The sequence below is a fragment of the Trachymyrmex cornetzi genome, unplaced genomic scaffold (genome assembly GCF_001594075.2).
Source record: "Trachymyrmex cornetzi isolate Tcor2-1 unplaced genomic scaffold, Tcor1.1 scaffold350, whole genome shotgun sequence".
Lineage (NCBI taxonomy): Eukaryota > Metazoa > Arthropoda > Insecta > Hymenoptera > Formicidae > Trachymyrmex > Trachymyrmex cornetzi.
In genome coordinates, this window is record NW_017298214.1 from 25,219 (window position 1) to 45,537 (window position 20,319).

A 20,319-nucleotide genomic window follows, 5' to 3' on the forward strand; every position below is an offset into this window, starting at 1 on the left:
ATAGTGTCAAAAATAAAATCAAGTGGATAGTCATTATATAAAAGCGTTTTGATTATAAAATTTATATTTTTCAAATGATATTCTTTGTTAGAAAGCAATAAAGCCCTATCCATCAAATTAAAAATTATTCCTCTTTTTTGAGATATGGGATGGTTGGAAAAAAAGTTGATGAACCTGCCCGAAAATGTTGGTTTCTGATACCAATCAAACCTTAGTTGTTCATCAATGATCATTATCTTAACATCGAGAAAATTAAGAGAGTTATCACCAATCTCTAGAGTAAATTGAAGTCGATCATGAACAGAATTAAAACACTCAAAAAATGAATCTATCATTTGATCTGGAATCGCGGCACACAGATCGTCCACATATCTATAATAAAAAAGAACTTGACTGTTAAACATATTAAGAGCTGTTTTTTCTAATTTCTGCATGACTAAGTCAGCGATGATAGGCGAAAGTGGAGAACCCATAGGTGTGCCGTAATTCTGTTTATATGTAATATTATTGAAAATAAAATAAGAAGAATCTAAAACTAAACGTATTGCTATTAAAAATTCAGCTTTCGGTAGAGAACATTTCTTTGAAATATAATATGATTCCAGATATCATTAATACAATCCATAGCATAATCTATCGGTATGTTCGTTAATAGTGAAATAACATCTAATGATATTAACTTATAATCTTTGTTAATTCTTGTTCCATTTAGGATATCAACTAATTCGAAACTATTATTAATGAAACTCTCAGCTTTAGGAATGGATTCCATTAAGATCTGGTGTAAAAAAGACGCTAAATGATGTAACGGACTACCTATCGATGATACTATGATTCTAAAAGGACAATTTTGTTTGTGAATCTTGGGTAAGGCGTAAGCTCTCGGTACTAATCCATCACTGCAACAAAGTTGTCTATATTGAACTGCATTGATATAATTTAAATTGCTCCATCTGATAAGCACACTTCTCAATGATGTTTTTAGTTTATTACACGGATCTCTTTTTACTATTTCGTAAGTATCAGTATCTACAAGCATTTCTGTTACCTTTTCTATATAGAGATCTCTGTCCAAAGCTACTGTGACGTTGCCTTTGTCGGCGTGAGTAAATATGATGTTCGGATGTAATTTTAGATATTCTTTTGTGACTAATTCTAAATTTGATATTTGATAATCGATAAGAGTTGCGAAAAGAGGAGAAGAAACTATGTCGTTGAGTATAGGAATTGACTGATTAATTATATTCACTCTATTGATAATAGGTAATTTTCGGATGCTATGTTCAATGCTCTTAATGCAATCAAAGATAATGTTTCTCTTATTTCTATTTGGAAATTCATGAACTGCAAAAAAGTGTTTATTCAAAAAATATTACATAATGAACTGAATGATACACATAGGAAAAATAAATATTATAAAAGAAAGGTTCTCTACTTGGCAAGCATATTATCCTATTATTTGCCTATTTAAATTTGTGATGAGTTCTTATGTACACAAGAAAAATCTTGTTTTTTCTTCTTTGTCAAAGAAAAAAAAAGAATTACATCTAAGTTTAACTGGTTACTGAATAAACAGAAAAAACAAAAATTTCAGAATATTAATATATTTCATGAATCTTTTTCTAAATTAAACATCACCAACCCATTATCTTCGGTTAGAGAAAGATGGTTTATAAATCATTCTTCTATTTCCATTCCTTATGATGTTCAGTGTTTTTTGCAATTGGATGAGAACTTTGCTCTTCCAAATAGAAATAAGAGAAACATTATCTTTGATTGCATTAAGAGCATTGAACATAGCATCCGAAAATTACCTATTATCAATAGAGTGGATATAATTAATCAGTCAATTCCTATACTCAACGACATAGTTTCTTCTCCTCTTTTCACAACTCCTATCGATTATCAAATATCAAATTTAGAATTAGTCACAAAAGAATATCTAAAATTACATCCGAACATCATATTTACTCACGCCGACAAAGGCAACGTCACAGTAGCTTTGGACAGAGATCTCTATATAGAAAAGGTAACAGAAATGCTTGTAGATACTGATACTTACGAAATAGTAAAAAGAGATCCGTGTAATAAACTAAAAACATCATTGAGAAGTGTGCTTATCAGATGGAGCAATTTAAATTATATCAATGCAGTTCAATATAGACAACTTTGTTGCAGTGATGGATTAGTACCGAGAGCTTACGCCTTACCCAAGATTCACAAACAAAATTGTCCTTTTAGAATCATAGTATCATCGATAGGTAGTCCGTTACATCATTTAGCGTCTTTTTTACACCAGATCTTAATGGAATCCATTCCTAAAGCTGAGAGTTTCATTAATAATAGTTTCGAATTAGTTGATATCCTAAATGGAACAAGAATTAACAAAGATTATAAGTTAATATCATTAGATGTTATTTCACTATTAACGAACATACCGATAGATTATGCTATGGATTGTATTAATGATATCTGGAATCATATTATATTTCAAAGAAATGTTCTCTACCGAAAGCTGAATTTTTAATAGCAATACGTTTAGTTTTAGATTCTTCTTATTTTATTTTCAATAATATTACATATAAACAGAATTACGGCACACCTATGGGTTCTCCACTTTCGCCTATCATCGCTGACTTAGTCATGCAGAAATTAGAAAAAACAGCTCTTAATATGTTTAACAGTCAAGTTCTTTTTTATTATAGATATGTGGACGATCTGTGTGCCGCGATTCCAGATCAAATGATAGATTCATTTTTTGAGTGTTTTAATTCTGTTCATGATCGACTTCAATTTACTCTAGAGATTGGTGATAACTCTCTTAATTTTCTCGATGTTAAGATAATGATCATTGATGAACAACTAAGGTTTGATTGGTATCAGAAACCAACATTTTCGGGCAGGTTCATCAACTTTTTTTCCAACCATCCCATATCTCAAAAAAGAGGAATAATTTTTAATTTGATAGATAGGGCTTTATTGCTTTCTAACAAAGAATATAATTTGAAAAGTATAAATTTTATAATCAATACGCTTTTATATAATGACTATCCACTTGATTTTATTTTTGACACTATTAACAACAGAATTAATAGCATTCATAAAAGAGAATTTAAAATACGGTATAACAAAGAAAATAACATAGATCCTGATAACAATGTATTTTGGTTTGTGATGCCTTTTATCCCAGGGTTCACGGATAAATTCAAACATATGCACAATAATAACATCAAAATTGCATTTCACAGCACTAACAAGCTAAACAAGTACATTAAAGTGCAGAAAGATAGTTTAGAACAATAAAAAAAATGTAACGTTGTCTATAAGATCTGTTGCAATGAATGTGATGCATCCTATGTTGGACAAACGGGCAGACAATTAAAAACAAGGATTGCAGAACATCGCAAACATATTAATTGGAACACGACTATCCGTTCTGTGATAACTGAACATAGGATGCAAACGCAACATGATTTCGATTAGGATAACATTAAAATTTTAGATGAAGAACCATGTTATAATAAACGTTTGATCTCGGAAATGCTAAATATTAAAAAACAAGCGAATAGTCTTAATCTTCAAACTAATACTGAAGGTCTAATTGAGATGTTCGAATGTACGGTGAGTGTTCATAAAAGTTTTATCTAACATACGGTTTTTCTCGCATATATCAATATTAATAGTTTTTTTGGCAATACATGCAATATCTAGAAATTTCAAATTTTCGATCTGTAAATCGTTGAGAAAGAAATTTTTGGTTCTGGACACCCATCGAGCATTCAAAAATTTATCAAGGACTATTGTGAATTAACGAATATATATGGATATCTTGAAGAATAATAATGGATAATCTGAAAATTAATAATAAGCTGAAACATGTAATGGTTTTATAAACTTTAATTAAATTTCTTTGTATTTATATTCAAGTATTTATTTGACTCTTATATGTCCTTTTTAATGTCGATTTAGTTTTTTAATATTTAAGAGTCCTGCCTATTTTTCATTATTCTAAGTTTTTCTAACACAATAGCAATAATAAAATGCATTGTTTTATAATCATTTATGCATATTAAGAAAACATCATTTCCAGGTTGCTAAATAACTTTTTTGAATAATTGTTTTAGACAACGACACTTGAACTATTTTTTCTTTTGTAGTTTGAAATATCAACTTTAGGATATTGAAATATATTTTTCCTTTAAACATTTGTGTTTCACAGAGTTTTACATAAAATAATGCATTTTTCTTATTTTGTTGACTATAGTACATTTAGTTATAACAATTTATATTCAATTTATTATAAATATACGACTTTACCAATGCTTTTAAAAAATGTTAAAATATACGTAAAAATTGCTTAATAATTTTTATATATTTATAAAAATGATGAAAATTAAGCCAGGACACAATAAACCTATCATGTGTAGTAAGGATGTCAAAAACCATGGTGTGTATTAGGGGTTATTTGTCTGGGGCAATCAAGATGGGGTATTCTGCGCGTGTGGGTGTGTGAAAGTTATGTTTATAATATTCTATATTTATTATAAATTACATTTTTACAATCTATTTACTTTGTTATTATTTTTTGTTATAAGTAATATTAATACTGAAATTTAAAAAAATTATAAGAAATTGAATTTTTTATATAAGTATTTTAACTATTTAAAATGATGTAGGGTGCGTGAGGTGTGCGTTACCGATGGCATATCGGCGTGCGGTGTGCGCGCGGCGCACCGATCGGGTTTTGGCGAGTTAGATGTGAAGAAGGACGTGTGGCGGCGTGTGTGTGTGATCGAAAGAGATACAAGAGTGCGAGCGTTGAGAGAGTGCGTGTCTGGAGACGACTCGTACTGTGCAACTGTTATTGCAACAAAATAAAGCAAACTTGTCAATTAGAAGAGAGTGTTGAGAGAATCAGCGTTTGTTTAACCCTACAATTATTTATGTAAAATTTCATTGCGATGCAGAGATTGTTGTCCTGTAAATAAGTAAATTTTATTTATAGAAAAACAAATCTGTACAATACAATAAAACTTAATACATCATTTTGAATACTTAAGTACTTATATAAAGAATATCAGTTTTTGTGGTATTTTCTAAATTTTATATTATTACAACAAAAAATAATAACAAATGAAATAAATAAGTAAAAAAAGTTATTTTCCAATACTTAATACTTAGAGTACTTATATATACATACATTAAAAAATTTTAATTTTTATTATTATTTTATAATACATTTCCATTATAGAATTGATTAGAGCACAGATAAAAAAATATTACTTTTTATTGAAATAATTTTTGATCCAAGTTGTATAAACCGCCATTAAATTTTTTTATATTACTTTTAAATGCGATCTAAAATGATCTGTGATTTTTTTATTTTGAAAATATATATGATACACCCTTAAGCGTACATGGTACTTACTCTGAAATGGAGCAATTGCGTATTTTGGACGTCGAGCCACAGTGCAGATTTACACGTGGTGAAGTTACCGTACAGTTTCTCGCAATTATTCACAAACTGATTACGCTCGAGCGTTATTATGGCATTCACTTCGCCGGCGCTTGCATATTTTACGGCCCCTTCGCGACAATTCGATATCAAAGAGTAAGAAACGTTGTGCTGTACATCGCGATCTACCAATCACAAAAGTAAAAGAATTACAGAAGAGTACGTAATCCGAAATAGGCATAAAAGGGGTTTGTTATTCCTTTTTGCTAATAAAATGTTATATGCACATTGAGATTACTTACTAAAACCAATAGCAGATATCGGAAGAGTTACGATTTCCGCGATAAATCCATGCGTATTACTAGCGCCGTTAGCAAATAATCTAATGCTAATACTAGGATTCTGCGTTCTAAACAATTTTTTCTCATCAGGAGTATTAACTTCCAAATGACCAATCACTTTGGAGCTGATATTGTAAATGTCTCCGTCGTACATTGTTATACTATCATGCCGGCCTGGCTTGCCAGTGGAGTTATAAAGATTAAATTGCAAAAGCCTGGAAACTCAAGATATTAGCTTTCTAGTTTTCATCGAGCTTTTGAAAACCATTTTCGTGGACACGAAAAAGAATTCTACATGTACCTGAATCCGAACGGTTTAGCTCTGTAAGCACTGCGGAAGATCTTCACGCAATTCACAGGATAATTATCGTATTTGTAGTATACGATCACGCGCTCCTCGATTGTAATTTCTTTTGCAGTATCGCATATATCGACCATACTGAATAAATGATAAGGAACATTGAGATCCTTAATAGGCGTGAACGTGCTCTCATCCGACTCGCGGCCTTCTCCCGTCAAGGATAATATATTTACGCCGTTGCCGAGGACATTGTTAATTGTGTTGAATAATAACTCCACCTGTAATATACAGAAACATGTGAATTAGTATAAAACTCCGATTTGCGTTTCTTTGCATGCAAATTATGTATTTCGCATACCATGTGTGTGGGAGATACGACATTTATGCCATGATAAGCGCTGCGATCTATGTTTACGTGCACTATTGCCGGAGATTTCATAATCGACTGTATAGCGGCCAATTTCTCATAATGTAAAATCCCAGCACCGGTTATATTGATGAATTTGAGAATCGATTCGACGCGCTTTATTGTTTCATGAGTCACAATGTCGTGAATGCGATGTTCGTAGAGATGAGCTTCGAATTCACTGTTCGCGATACGTATTCCGCCCCAGTAATCGTATGCATCGTCTAAATTTCGCTTTCCGCAATGCAGGAAGACGAAGTTTCCGTTCCACGGGCACTCATGACGATGACCGAACAACTGACCGTTCAGTCTGATCTGACAGTCCTCGAGATTTTTCTCTTTCCCGGAACACTATAAAACGTTCAATGTTTATCGATCTCTTGAAACAAATAAGAAGCAAAATCAATCATACCTGCAGTGGTTCGGGCCAAGACCAGACACGCGTCAACGATCCGGGATGAAGCTCATATCTACGATCGTACGATACGTAAACGTTGAGAGTGTCATAACCGAGTTGTCGGCATGCTACTTGAGCGTTGCGCTCGGTAAACCGATCATCGCACAATGGGATCCACTGAAGGGTCGTCCTGTTGAAGTACTCTAGGAATCCTGTTACAAGAGAAAAGATGCAGTTAAATATATGAAAATGATAATATACATATTTATAATATATTAGGATATGTATATGTATAATATAATATAATATAAAAAATAAAAGAGAAACTGAGTGAGACGAGAAGATAGAAAAAATATAAGAAAAGATAGAAAGTGTGCTAATAAAGCTAGCTGAATAACTTATTGACAAAAGTCGACAGTCGTTATTTTCACTCGAATTTTTTTCTGGCAAGAACAAAACTTGTATAATTTTTGGTATTCAATTTTATCATTGAATTCTTCTTTTAAATTAAGAAACATTTATTGTTTTAATTAAGGGGGATTTACAAACTCAAAATTTTCGATTTTTTTTTTCATATATATATATATATGTATATATATAAATCGATAGTAAAACTCATGAAAATATAGTTCCTGAAGTAACAAACCGAAATTCGAAATATTTAGATATGGTAGATATGTATAGAATTTATGGCGATCAGTCTAGCCCCTAACTTCAGTTCGTTTGGACGTTACAAGACATTCGAAAACGACAAAATGTATCCAAAAGCAATGAATGAACAGCCTAAACGCGCATCAATCGTACGAAGAAGCGGAAGGCTTAGTATATGGGCATGGCAGATTAGCATCTAATTGCTGTAAGTTTGCAATAACTATAATTTTTTGGTATCGAAAACTTTAAACGCGTTTTTCTCGAAACCACGTTTTTCAAGTTTGTGTAACGTTTCAGAAAAAAAGTATTTTCCGATTCACTTTTTCCAAAGCTTTTTAGTTAGCTAATAACATACTGTCCTCGATGAACTAAAAATGTTTTTTTAAAAATGTAACTAAACAATTGTTTTTTCATAAAGAAGTCAAAAATTTCTCGTAAAAATTGTAACTTTTTTTAAACTCATACAATTTCTTTAATTCTGCACTTTTTATTGGTTTTCTTAATTCATTTAGGATAAAATTTCATGAAGATTAATAAAAAATTTGGTTTTTTTATTTCAGATAAGAATTAGATCCGCTAGACGTTACACAAAATGACAACTCCGGCTGCACGGCGGTATAAACATATTAAATATAACAATGTAAAATAACGTTTTTTGAATAAAAAAAAAATTTTGTATTGTCTATAAATGTCATAAAACAATCCTAAAATTTTGTATTGATCCGCTTAATAGTTGCTGAGAAAAAAATTCGCGAAAATCGTCGTTTTTTCGGCATCCTATAAATGAGACTCCCCCTTTAACAAAACTAAAAGCGTATAATATAACATGAGAAATAATAATACAATTTCTATTTATGAAAGTAGAATGACTGCTTTTGCACAGCTGACGGAAGAATTTTGGAACATAATTGATTTTGGAACATAATGTCTGTCATTTTTATCAAATATGACTAATAAATATAACTGCACTTGCAATAGAGTAGGGATTTAGGGATTTAACTTCTTTTGCGATTAGAACTCATTTTTGCTCCTTTAATTTTATAGAGTTTGTAATTGTTTCAGCATTTTTAAAACTTATAATTCGTAACCAAGGAGCTGAAAAATCCGGGATTCCGATATTAATTTAATTTTTATATATTTTTGTATATAGTTACTTTTGCATACAGACTATTCAAATAATAAGTTTCTTTTATAATAGCTTTTGGTTTTTTTTTCGGTCTACCTTCGTAATGCAATACGGAACAACGTCCATCCTTGCACAAACGAATTGTCTCGTCCGGTATTGACATGATATTAGTGGAACTTTTCATCGGCGTTAGTTTGGAAAACGTAGAATTTGCGCTCGCGTCAATTCGTTTTATCGGTCTCATTATGATCTCATGGCCGGGTACGCCAATGGCTTTCAACGTTCCCAGAACTAAGATGCCAACGTTAGGAGCGAATTCCATTACGACGTCGGGGTAAATATGCAGAGTAGCTTCCGGCATAACCGTGATATCAGAACGTATGACATAGGGCTCGGGTCTCGCGTACAGTGAGAGATTGTCTACTATGCGACCGCCCAAATTGTTCAGATCAATCTCGCGATTTATATGCCGCCACGCGGAAGTAGACGCTTCAAACGAATCGCTCGTCAAGTACGGCCGATAGTTGGCCACAGCGTGATCATTCCAGTCGTCGAAATCGAAAATCCTCTGTCTGCGAAGGAACATAAAAGTAAATTAATTATTGAAATAAGCTCTAAATCAAATGCAAACGTAAAAGACGTAAATTTTACGTTTATATGAATTTACCTGATAGAGGTGTCGTTAGCAGTACCCCACCAATTCTCCCTGACATCTACTTCGTTGTTGATCTTGGCTGTCCTGATACCTGCCAATAACTCATAATCCAGCGAGTTATTGCCGAAGAGATTTTTATGTACTTGTACTTTCTGTATGCCGTGGAAGCCGACGACATAGCTAGGGTCGTCAAACGTTCGACGTGATCCCAAATTGCTGAGGTCGTACATATTTCGCTTAATCTCGTTGCGATAGAAGCGAGCGTAAATGTCACCGAGAATTTCGGACTGGCTGTCCGCTCGGAACTCAACCATGTAAACACCGTTATTACCCTCGATATAATTATTGTCGATTCTGATCTTCTTTTCCATTCCACGCACAGATATTAAACCGGTCTTACAGCGATTGCTGTCGAAATGACTACAGGATATATTAAGGTGCGCGAAATGTCCGTCCACTACAAAGCCAAACTGTTCGTTGTTACGCCAGGTGTTGTTCCTAAAGTATAGAGAGTGTGTGAAGTTCTCGTTGTACTGCCAGACATCTGGTAACAACACCTCGAATCCACCGCCATGATTTCTTTCAATTATGTTATCCTGCATTATCCAGTGGAAGAGATTGTTGGAGTGCCTTGCATCGCGGCTGAACTGATGTATCCCTTTACCATTGTCCGTGATGAAACTGTTATTTATATGTATCGAGATCTCGGACAGGTTCGATTGGAAGATATTCCAATAAGGTGAATGCACGTAAATAGCTTCTTCATGATTGTGTGATATCTCGCAATTGACTAGTTGAATAGTCTCATTGGCTTTCCGTAGAAAATGATATCCGATCTCATTCAGGTATCGATTGTAGTAGGACGTGAGCACACCTTTCTTATTATTCTTGATCTTTGTCTTTGTGACAGATAGCAAAGGAATAGGACCGTTGACTATTTTATTGTGAATATTCTGTAAATTACAATCCATAACATTAACATAAAATCAATGTTACACTGTTAAATTCATAATGTAAAATTATACCAATATAACTTGAGTTATTTTTAATCATTCCTAAAGGCCGCTATACAATATGTCATTGATTTAACTAAAAACAGTAAGTTCAGGTTCAGATTTTTTAAATGCTAGTAGCGCAGCATTATCAAATTAATTTAATTGTGATATTATTACTTCAGCTTCAATTTATATGATCGTGTTTCAATTGTCCAACATACGAATTTAGAGTTTATATGAAAAAATATATATTATTAGGCATTATTTAGCCTCGACTGCATTGACTTTTTTCGAAGTACTTATTTGATTTATCCATGTAGCAGTTTAGATTATCTTATTATTTAAACAATTATCTTATTATTTAAACAATCTATCTCAAGAAATGTTAATTCAAATTTAAGTTATTATATACTAAGTGTATAAGTTAATATAAACGTTGTTTACTTTGAAATTAAGCAATTTAGAGCACGGTCAACGCGATGCTACAAATGCTTTGAAGCTTTTTTTAATTGGTCAGTTTGTAAAATTCTTTCTTCTAATTGGTCCACTAAACGCTTCAAAGTATTTGTAGCGAGACTTTAACCACAGTCTTAACCATAGAAATGGATTGATTAGATATGGTTGTTTTTTAATTACATGTTTTGTGTCAAAATAATACAATTCGGCATTGGAAGTTTAAAATAACAAGATGTTATTTAACTCAAGAAATTGGTTTAAATTTGATTGTTTAATATTTAATTTAATAGCATATATCTCTGTATTAATGTAATATTTATACTTAAAATATACCTGTCTTGGAGCCGAGAGCGACGTGACAACTATGACAGTTCCACCAAGAGCATTTTCACCGCTATCATATTCCAAAAGTACTACAAAGGAACTAGACGAAACGGGAAAAACACTCAGGTCCCGTTTTACATGCCAAATCGTCTGATTTATGTCGAAATGCTGCGAGTCGTGCAATATAATTTGTTCCGTACTTCGATTTTCAATCGGGTTCAATAATTGGATACCGATGACATAGCTTGGTTTGCACTATAATTTGGATAAAATTTAGTTTAACTATGACAACAAGATATTTCTTGCGAGAAGAAAAAGAATTTATACTTCAATTTTGATGATACGACGGATGTAGTCACTGGTTACTTTAGTCGTGATAATGTATTTGGTCTCTCCATTAGCAAGTTCGATATTCTCGGTCGTTTCTGGCAAGATTATCGGATTGTACGGTGAGTCGACTGTGGTATCCGATTTTCGCAGGAACCATCCCGCGAATTCTCTTTGCTGAACGGCCGAGAGAACGGGATTGTGTCTTATTCCCGCGACCTTGTTGTTTTCGATTTGTGAATTAACAATCCGCATACCTAATTGCTTGAAACTGATGCCGCTCCCGCCGTTTTGAGAGAAGTGGCTATTCGTCACAGTGTTTATCGCGTCTGCCGAATATATGTCTGAATACAGAACTCCTAAACCGTCTTGCAGATTGTTCAAGACCTTGATACCGTTCAGTGAATGCCGAGCAAAATCTATTTGCAAAGCTATTATACAAATAAACAACGTAAAGTAATAATTCGCACGACTGATTATTAAGAAGACCTCTAAAGAATCTGAAAAAATTACCTGGTTTAAATGAATTAGTTTTGTAATCCAGCAAGCCTGCCTTTTCAATCGTCACGTACTCCAAGTCGCTTCTTTGAGCCAGTGGTCCTAATCTGAGACCAGCCCATGCCACCTCCAGACACCTGACACCAACGTCGTTCTCATGAGTACACGAGTTTTCAAAATCTTGCTCTCTTTCCGCTCGACATTTAGTTATATCATTGTCGTACTCGGTACAGCGCACATTGCTGAGGAGTATCTTCTCATTGATCCCTGCATTCGGAATTTGCGATCGCTCCATAAGCCAATTCTCGAAGTCGAGGATAAAGCTTAACTGATGGCAAACGAGTGCTGCGTCCTGAATTGTCCATCCATAATTGCACACAGTGCCCCATTCATTTCCAATTTTTACCTTTCAGAATAAAAGAACAATGGAAGGTTATGTAGACTGCGATTTTTTTCTCTATTTCATCATTTGAACAGCAATATTCATTAATATTTGTTGTAAAATTTATACAATACGATTCGATAAATATTAACTCCTTAAATATAAATTACGTTTAAAAAATAAAGATAATATAACGAGTTACCTGCAATCTCCCTTCAAGATTCGTTTTTCCACCAAGAAGCCTCACTGGTATGGATTCTGTTTCATGGACTTGAGTCGTATTCTCATCGTTATTTGATGTCTCCTCATTGAGAGTGAATAAGATATCGTTGGGTTGCTCATCGCCGCGCGCGTCAAATTTGCCGGCGATCATCATTCCCACGGCCGGTGAGAAGTATAACGTAACGCCCGGTTGCAATATTAGTTTGCCGCCTGGTCTTACATTGATATCACGCCTGACAATGTACTTTCCGGCTTTTAATTCCTCCTGGCCATCAACCTCACCTCCAACTTCGTTCGAGTTGATAAATTGTGGTACGAATGTCGGATTCGGGATAATGGTATTCGCGCCGGGATTGCTGTTGTGCAGCAAGTAAGGCAAATACTCGATCTTGGCGAGATTATATCTGTCCTTCCTAAACAACATAGTTATGATTATATTTTTATTATTACTTACTCTACTGCAACAATTAAAAAATGTTAATTAGACGTACCTATGAAATAATCGATTGAATATTATCTTTTCTTCCGCAGATCCTAGCCAGTTATACGTACAATTGATAACTTTACTCTGATCTTCCAGATGAGAGCCAATTTCGTACTGCGAATCGAGATTGTTTAAGATGTTACGGAAAACTTGAACATTGCTCGAAGATACGACAACGACAGCAGCTACCCTGGAGCGCGGTATTAGTTTGACATTCCGCTTATCGCCGTTGTCGAACAATTCCCCGACACGATTATGTTTTAGGAAGTTTCTTGTGAACAGTAACTTTTGCGCGTCGTTGTAAGGCGATAAGCCGATGCTGACTATAAAGGTACCTTGGTTGTTATAGAATTCGTTATGTCGGATCACGACCTGCGCGGGCAAAATGTTAAACTCTTCGTAAAGTGGATTTTTTATTAGAATTGCGCCGGTTGCTTGATCTACAAAGTGATTGTACTCTATAATAGCGTCGAGATTAAGCGCTGGGCTCAGTTTGATTCCTAATTTCTCATTCCTTATGAATGAGTTGTGTCCGATCTGCACTCTCATTAATCCATTGTCTTTTCTCCAACTGGATTCCACTTGCAGCGCCGTTTCAAAGCTGGTATTAAACCAATTGCCAGTAACATTTACGTACGAGTTGCCGGTTGAATTACCGACCTATTGACCGAAGGAATATCGATGTTAATTCGTGTATATAGCAATATTATAATAATAATAATCAGTTATTCAATTACAATTACAGGGCAATAATTAAAATCTATATACACATTACCGTAAAACTATGAATTTTAGTAAAACTTAATATTCGTATGTAAAATCTTAAGACTCATCAAGTTTCTCTGGTAATTAAGAGTTAAAAAACCAATTGTTATAACCAATAGATATTTTACCTATTAATATTTATATATAAATGTTAGAGCTTCCTAAAACTGTTTTGAAAACTTTAAGATGCATAGCTTTATTACGCAAGAAACAAGAGTAAAAAGTATAAAAGATGTGAAGCTAAATGCGCTTATTTGTGTTTCTTATTATTTTAAACAAAATTAAATAAACTGAATGATACTGAAGAAAAAGCAGATATTAAATAAGTTATGAATGCTTTTTGCACAGAAATAAAATGCATCTTCCATGACGAACTCATCCGTATAAGACATTGGATTTTTATGCAGATATTTATTATTAAAAAAAACAATTCATAATTAAGATTTAGGTTGTTTACAATATCTATAATATATAATATTTATACTGCAACGTATACCAATATGTATTTTCTATACAAAATATATGTAAAATAATATGCAAGAAACGTGTCAAAATATGTTCTTTATATTAATTGTTTTATTTATAGTAATAATATTAATGTAATAACATTAATAATGTTATTACATTAATGTTATTCATCCCTGAAATTAAGTAAATACATTTTCATATTTTTTATTTTTGTTATAATATTTTACTTATACATATATTGATACAATTAATATAATTAACAAAGTTACTTTGAAAATTTATATTTTGTACTTATAATATTGCAAATTATACAAAATAAAGTTTAAAATTTAAATTGTAATTTCCAAAGTAAAATATTTTAAGAAGTATAATTAATAATTTAAATCACACAATAAACAATAACAAACAATTATAATAAATAAAAATGATATAAACATGTATAAAATATGAAAATATGCATAAATAAATATGCATTTTAGAGCTCTTTAATTTTCAATAAGTGGTAAACTTTATTTATATGCAAATTTTAAGTTTTATTAAAATTTGGGATTTAATTTATACGGTGACAACATGAAGTAAGGGAGGAGACTCAACTTCGTGAAGAAAAGTGGGACTGTTTCGTACGCCGAATTGGGAGAGAATCCACTAAAAAGAATAACTTATTAGTTTTTATTAATTTATAATTTATCAGAATAACTTACTAAAGAATTAGAAAAAATACGGGCGTTAGGAGTCGAACGCAGAAGACGTCGCGCAAATAATACACTTATGAAGCTTGAAACTTCTTTATTCAACAAGCGTGCGTTTGTTGAATAAAGAAGTTTCAAGCTTCATAAGTGTATTATTTGCGCAACGTCTTCTGCGTTTGACTCCTAACGCCCGTATTCTTTCCAATTCTTTGATTTATAAGGAGTCTTGGTTAGTTTGATTTGTTATACGGATAACTTACTAATTTAGACACCATTTGCAATATCAACCTTATTTACTTTATTGGCCGGCTTTATTGGTGTTTCCTGATGTTTTGTATCCTTGTGCGAATATATACAACGATCTTTGAAATTGTAAAGGTCTCATGCTAGATTCGTGGATGTAAAGAGGAAAAAATATATCGGAAAAGAGAAGTAGCCTCTTTAAATCTCCCATAGTAAGTATAGCAGTATTTTTTGTAATTGTAGAGATACGGTAAAGTCGTCTGAAACTGTCAATGCAATGTAATGCTGTTGTATTTTATTAAATAAAAATGTATATGATTTGAAAGTGTCTGAATAAAAAAGATTTTTTCACAATTAGAAGCGCAAATCGGAGAAACAAACATGCAGCCTATACAATTGGTACAGCTGACTGCTTTTTTTTAACAAATGACGTCTAAATTAGTAAGTTAAGCCCTAAACACTATGCGAGACAACAGCGATAGCGATAGGAATGGAGGAATCCAACATATGTCAATACACGGAAGAAGAACATGGAATAAAATAGCGATAAATTTTCGATGAGTTGGAATTCTGTCGCCTTAATATGACCTATCAATCAGCGTTCAAATTTTTCATTTTGTTTATGTCCCAGTATCCGAAAAGGGATTAAAAGAGATTGAAAATTTTTAATACATTTTAATTCATTAGAATCCAAATTCTTGATCCATGTATATAGATAGAAAAGAATTGAACGTAGTAAAATTGAATCATTTTCTATTCATATACGGGAATAGAACATAATTTTTTTTATGGATTCAAATTAATTCAAATAGATTCATTTTTTATGGATCTAGATGATGGATTCAAATAGATTCAAATTGTCAATCAGCTGTAAAATTAATTAATTCAGTTTATTGCTAAAATGACCCACTAAACAAAATTACGTTTTAGAAATGTTACAGCAATGTCACATCATGGCTTGTGATGTTTATCAATATTTTAACAAAATTATCTTTTTAAAAAAAGGTAAAAAAGGCGCCAAGTGTGCATATACCTTCTATAAAAAACTGTACTTTACATAAACTAAAAAAAAACTGTTACATAAATAATGTAGTTCAAGTGGTAATATATTATTAATTTTTTATTAAAAATTACCCCTCAGTAGTACGTATGCATGTATTAAATAAAAATAAAATCAAATCTTTAAATTACGCCAATTGCAAAAAGAACATATATTTTATTGCAACATATAACATTTAATTAACCAGACAAAATGATACGTACCTTTATCTTTCTATTCAAGAGTCTTTTATATTTGCAATGGAATACAACATTTAATCCAAAAAAATTAAAGACAAAGCGTCACAAAATGAGAAAATTTTATTAAAATAAAATTTTTTATGTAAAAAAACTTGGCGCGCTGCTAGACCTCAAAATATAATAAGATGATCGTCAAATAATATCGAATAAAAGAAATAATGAAGAAATTTAAGAAAGAAAATGGGGTGGACTAACAATATACAGTGTGCGTGCGTGCGTGCGTGCGTGCGTGCGTGCGTGCGTGTACGAGCAAATAATTAAAAATATGAAAAGTAATGAAGAGATTAAAGAAAGAGAATTAATAAAATACAACGTGTTCATATGTGCGACCAGATTTAGATAGGTGTGCGGCTTAGATTTAATACAGAATACGTATTTATGTGGTTGCATTATATATTGTAAAAGCGTATAAGACTAGAATAATTATTTCAGATTTGTAAGACATGCTGTTTAAGTTAAATTTAAAAGTAGATTTAAAATTAATTATAATCTTAATTGTGTGTGTGTGTAATTGTGATTGTAATTTTATGTTTGATTGTTAATTAATGTTAATTAAACAGTAAATATTGTTTATTTCTTTTATGTAACATTTATTTATTATATTTTGAGGTTTAGCAGCACGCCAAATTATTTTACATAAAAAATTTTATTTTAATAAAATTTTCTCATTTTGTGATGCTCCGTCTTTCATTTTTTGAAATTAAATGTTGTATTCCATTGCAAATATAAAAGACTCTTGAATAGAAAGATAAAGGTACGTATCATTTTGTCTCGTTAATTAAATGTTATATGTTGCAATAAAATATATGTTCTTTTCGCAATTTACAAAATACAATAGTATATGTTATATGTTGCAAGAAATTATATATTCTTTTTGCAATTGGCGTAATTTAAAGATTTGATTTCATTTTTTTTTTTAATACATGCATACGTACTACTGAGGGGTAATTTATAATAAAAAATTAACAATATTACCACTTGAATTATATTATTTATGTAATGGTTTTGTTTTTAGTTTATGTAAAGTACAATTTTTTATGGGAGGTACATGCACACTTGGCGCCTTTTTTTATCTTTTTTTAAAAAGGTAATTTTGTAAATAAGTCAGTAAATGACAGCAATAAACGAGTGCCGTCTACAGTCGAAAATATGAAAAGGAGATGACTTTTTGAGGCGACGTATCTTACATAAAATTTTAACATTTCGGATTTCGCATCACGATATCTCCGTTCGTGGGACACGTAGAGGTAAAATAAACGTTTATTATGTAATTCGGACCCAAACTGTCGATGGAGCTCATATTCAGAACTTGATCGGTCTAGCCTTTATTAAAAAAACCGAGAATTTTAGATGCTCGGATGCCCGCAACTCGCTGACTCGCGTAAAGACACGCGTGTCTCGCGCTGCGCACCCACTTGGCGCGAGACACTACCGTGTCTCTTGATATCTCAAGAACATAATCTTTGAAACATGTCGGTAACCCAGAACGTCCTACCTCTTTTACATTACATATGGGACGTTTTATTTGCAAGGTTCCTGGAACGTTTAGAGAACCTAGATGTGGCGTCCGAGAAATGTTTCAGTGTAAATCGCAGAAACAAGTAATATCTTTGCAAATGGATATACCTATCTGTTGGTGATTCGTTCGAGATTCGTGCCATATAAGTACACTCATCGACTAAAAGGTTGCAACACTCTTTTTTTAATGGGTTTCGGAAAGCAGTCTGCTCACCGAACAATTGGTTCTTATTTATGGATCCGTAAGTAAAAACCAATCACTCGATAATTAGGCTGCATTTCGAAAATCATAGAAAAAAATCTGTTGCAACTATTTAGTCGGTAAGTGTTGTGACGTGACATTTTGTCCGTCACTGTGCAGACTTGTCGGCGGAGGACTCGTGCTTCCTATCGGCTCGGAGGGCGAGCGCGCAGGCGAGTGCGCACGCGAGCGCGCGTGCAAACGCACCTGCGAACGAGCGTTAAAACCGCGTCATCTATAATGTTACTCTACAAATTTTCCTCTTTTTGTGTTAGCATTTCTTTTGCGTAATAACCGAGTTTATCAGAAAGCGTGGACGCGCCACGGATCACGCTCGGCAGCTGTAGTAAAATAATATTGTACCATCGTGCCGTCTCACCCGCCACCCTTGGAAGGAAGACCGAAGAAGCTGAGAGAGAAGAACGCACATCCGGGAGCCCGGACAAGCAGGTTGTATTATTTTATATCATTGCTCGTAACCGCTGTCGCATACGAAAGGAACCATACTTTCACCATGCACCTCTTGCAAAGCACCGGAAGAGGCCAGAATTCCCGGCCACCCTTGAGGGGCCGGACGGACGTCCGTCGGGAGCATAGGGCTTCGACGAGGAGCGAGAGAAAAATCCATCCCGATCTCCCCCGCCAGGCCAGGAGGTGCGGGGGCCGTAAGCTGAGACGCCACCCTTGATAGGGACATCTATTGCGCGCTTGTACACGGACAGAATTTTTTCTTAGAATTTACCCTGAAAATATGACAGTCGTGGGACAACATTGTATTTCGAAGAATTTTAATATAAATCTCTCTCATTCATTAATAAAACTACAATAAAGTATAAAATAAGTTTGATCAATTTTACTAAAGTGCATGGTAAAAATCTTTAAAATATTGTATTGTACCACAATCACCATATTTTCAGGGTAAATTTTAAAAGAAAATTCTCTCCGTGTACGAGCCAGGACTCAAGGCCGCACGGGCCTGCACGGCACGCGCGGATACCGTGACACGCGAAAGCCAATCAGCGTGACTATCTCCCCCCGAAGGAGGGGGGAAGCTAAGCAGCCTGCGAGAATCCGCCGGGAACTCCCGGGACTCACTCTTACTGTGGCCGAGCCTAGGAGATGTAAAGGAAGTATGAGGCCGCTGCCGACGGGTAACGCGATCCGGAGAGCCGGACTGCCGAGAGCTGCGGGAAAAAGAATGTCGTGAGGACACGCGAGGACCAGGACGTCGAGGGTGAGACGAGCGTTGCGCGTGTAAAACTGCCGACCGGGATACGTTGCCGGGTGGATCGCACGTAAGCAAGCTCGCATCGTGCAAATAGACCGGCGTAATGGCCGCCGTATAGAGCCGCGGAATCGCGAGCCGCGTGCCATTCTCCCGGGCAGTGGAAATGTTTAGTTGTCGCGTTTCGAGAGTTGAGTTGAGGGGAGATCTTTGGTTGTCGCATTTGGAGAATTAGAGTCGTGTAGAGATTATCGAAGGCCGAGTCGCGGTCGCCCCCCCTGGCTACAGATGAGTCATTAGTTGTAAGTTTTCGTGTTGTCGCGTATTGTCGTAAATTGTCGGATCCCGTAAAAACGCCTATTGTAGTTGCGTTGTCGTGTATCGTTGTGTCGCGTAGAAACGCTTGCTGTAGGTGTGTTATCGAATCATGTACTGTTGCGTCGGAACGCTTACTGCCGCATCGTCGAGCAGAGTGGACTCCCGATTGTTGCGTCTCGGATAGAGTCAGTTTCCGGAATTCGCGCGGTCGAGCAGAGTCGCGCCACATAGAGACGCTTGTTGTAATCGCGCTGCACTTTCGCCGTGCTGGCGTCGCGTGTCGGGAGGCTGGTGATATAGCGGGTACGGGTTCTTAACGGTTGAGAAGGGCATTTGACACCGTCGGAAGTTACCGCGGGGAACCGAGGGGCTCGTGCTGTAACGTACGACCGGCATTCGGCGTTCGAGATAAGTTGGCGACTCTGTGCGAGTACCGAGAGTAGCGCAAAGGAGCGAAGCTCCGGAGATCACTTGTAATTACGTCACCGATGTCATTAGTCTTACTTTATCATCTTTTTCCAAATATACTTGTT

The 20,319-nt window shown here is 34.2% G+C and overlaps 1 protein-coding gene across 1 annotated transcript in view; it reads right to left on the reverse strand.

Moving 5' to 3' along the window:
- Positions 1-5,407: 5,407 nt before the first annotated feature.
- LOC108763311 (protein bark beetle) overlaps positions 5,408-20,319 on the reverse strand; it is a 122,018-nt gene continuing 107,106 nt past the window's right edge. The window contains exons 11-22 of the mRNA XM_018510819.1: positions 13,028-13,680; positions 12,517-12,949; positions 11,948-12,338; positions 11,435-11,865; positions 11,117-11,362; positions 9,345-10,285; positions 8,774-9,249; positions 6,916-7,112; positions 6,456-6,854; positions 6,098-6,375; positions 5,758-6,011; positions 5,408-5,640 (exon numbers count right to left, since the gene is read on the reverse strand). Coding sequence (XP_018366321.1) covers positions 5,408-5,640; positions 5,758-6,011; positions 6,098-6,375; positions 6,456-6,854; positions 6,916-7,112; positions 8,774-9,249; positions 9,345-10,285; positions 11,117-11,362; positions 11,435-11,865; positions 11,948-12,338; positions 12,517-12,949; positions 13,028-13,680 — 4,932 coding nt within the window. The remainder of the gene's footprint in view (positions 5,641-5,757; positions 6,012-6,097; positions 6,376-6,455; positions 6,855-6,915; positions 7,113-8,773; positions 9,250-9,344; positions 10,286-11,116; positions 11,363-11,434; positions 11,866-11,947; positions 12,339-12,516; positions 12,950-13,027; positions 13,681-20,319) is intronic.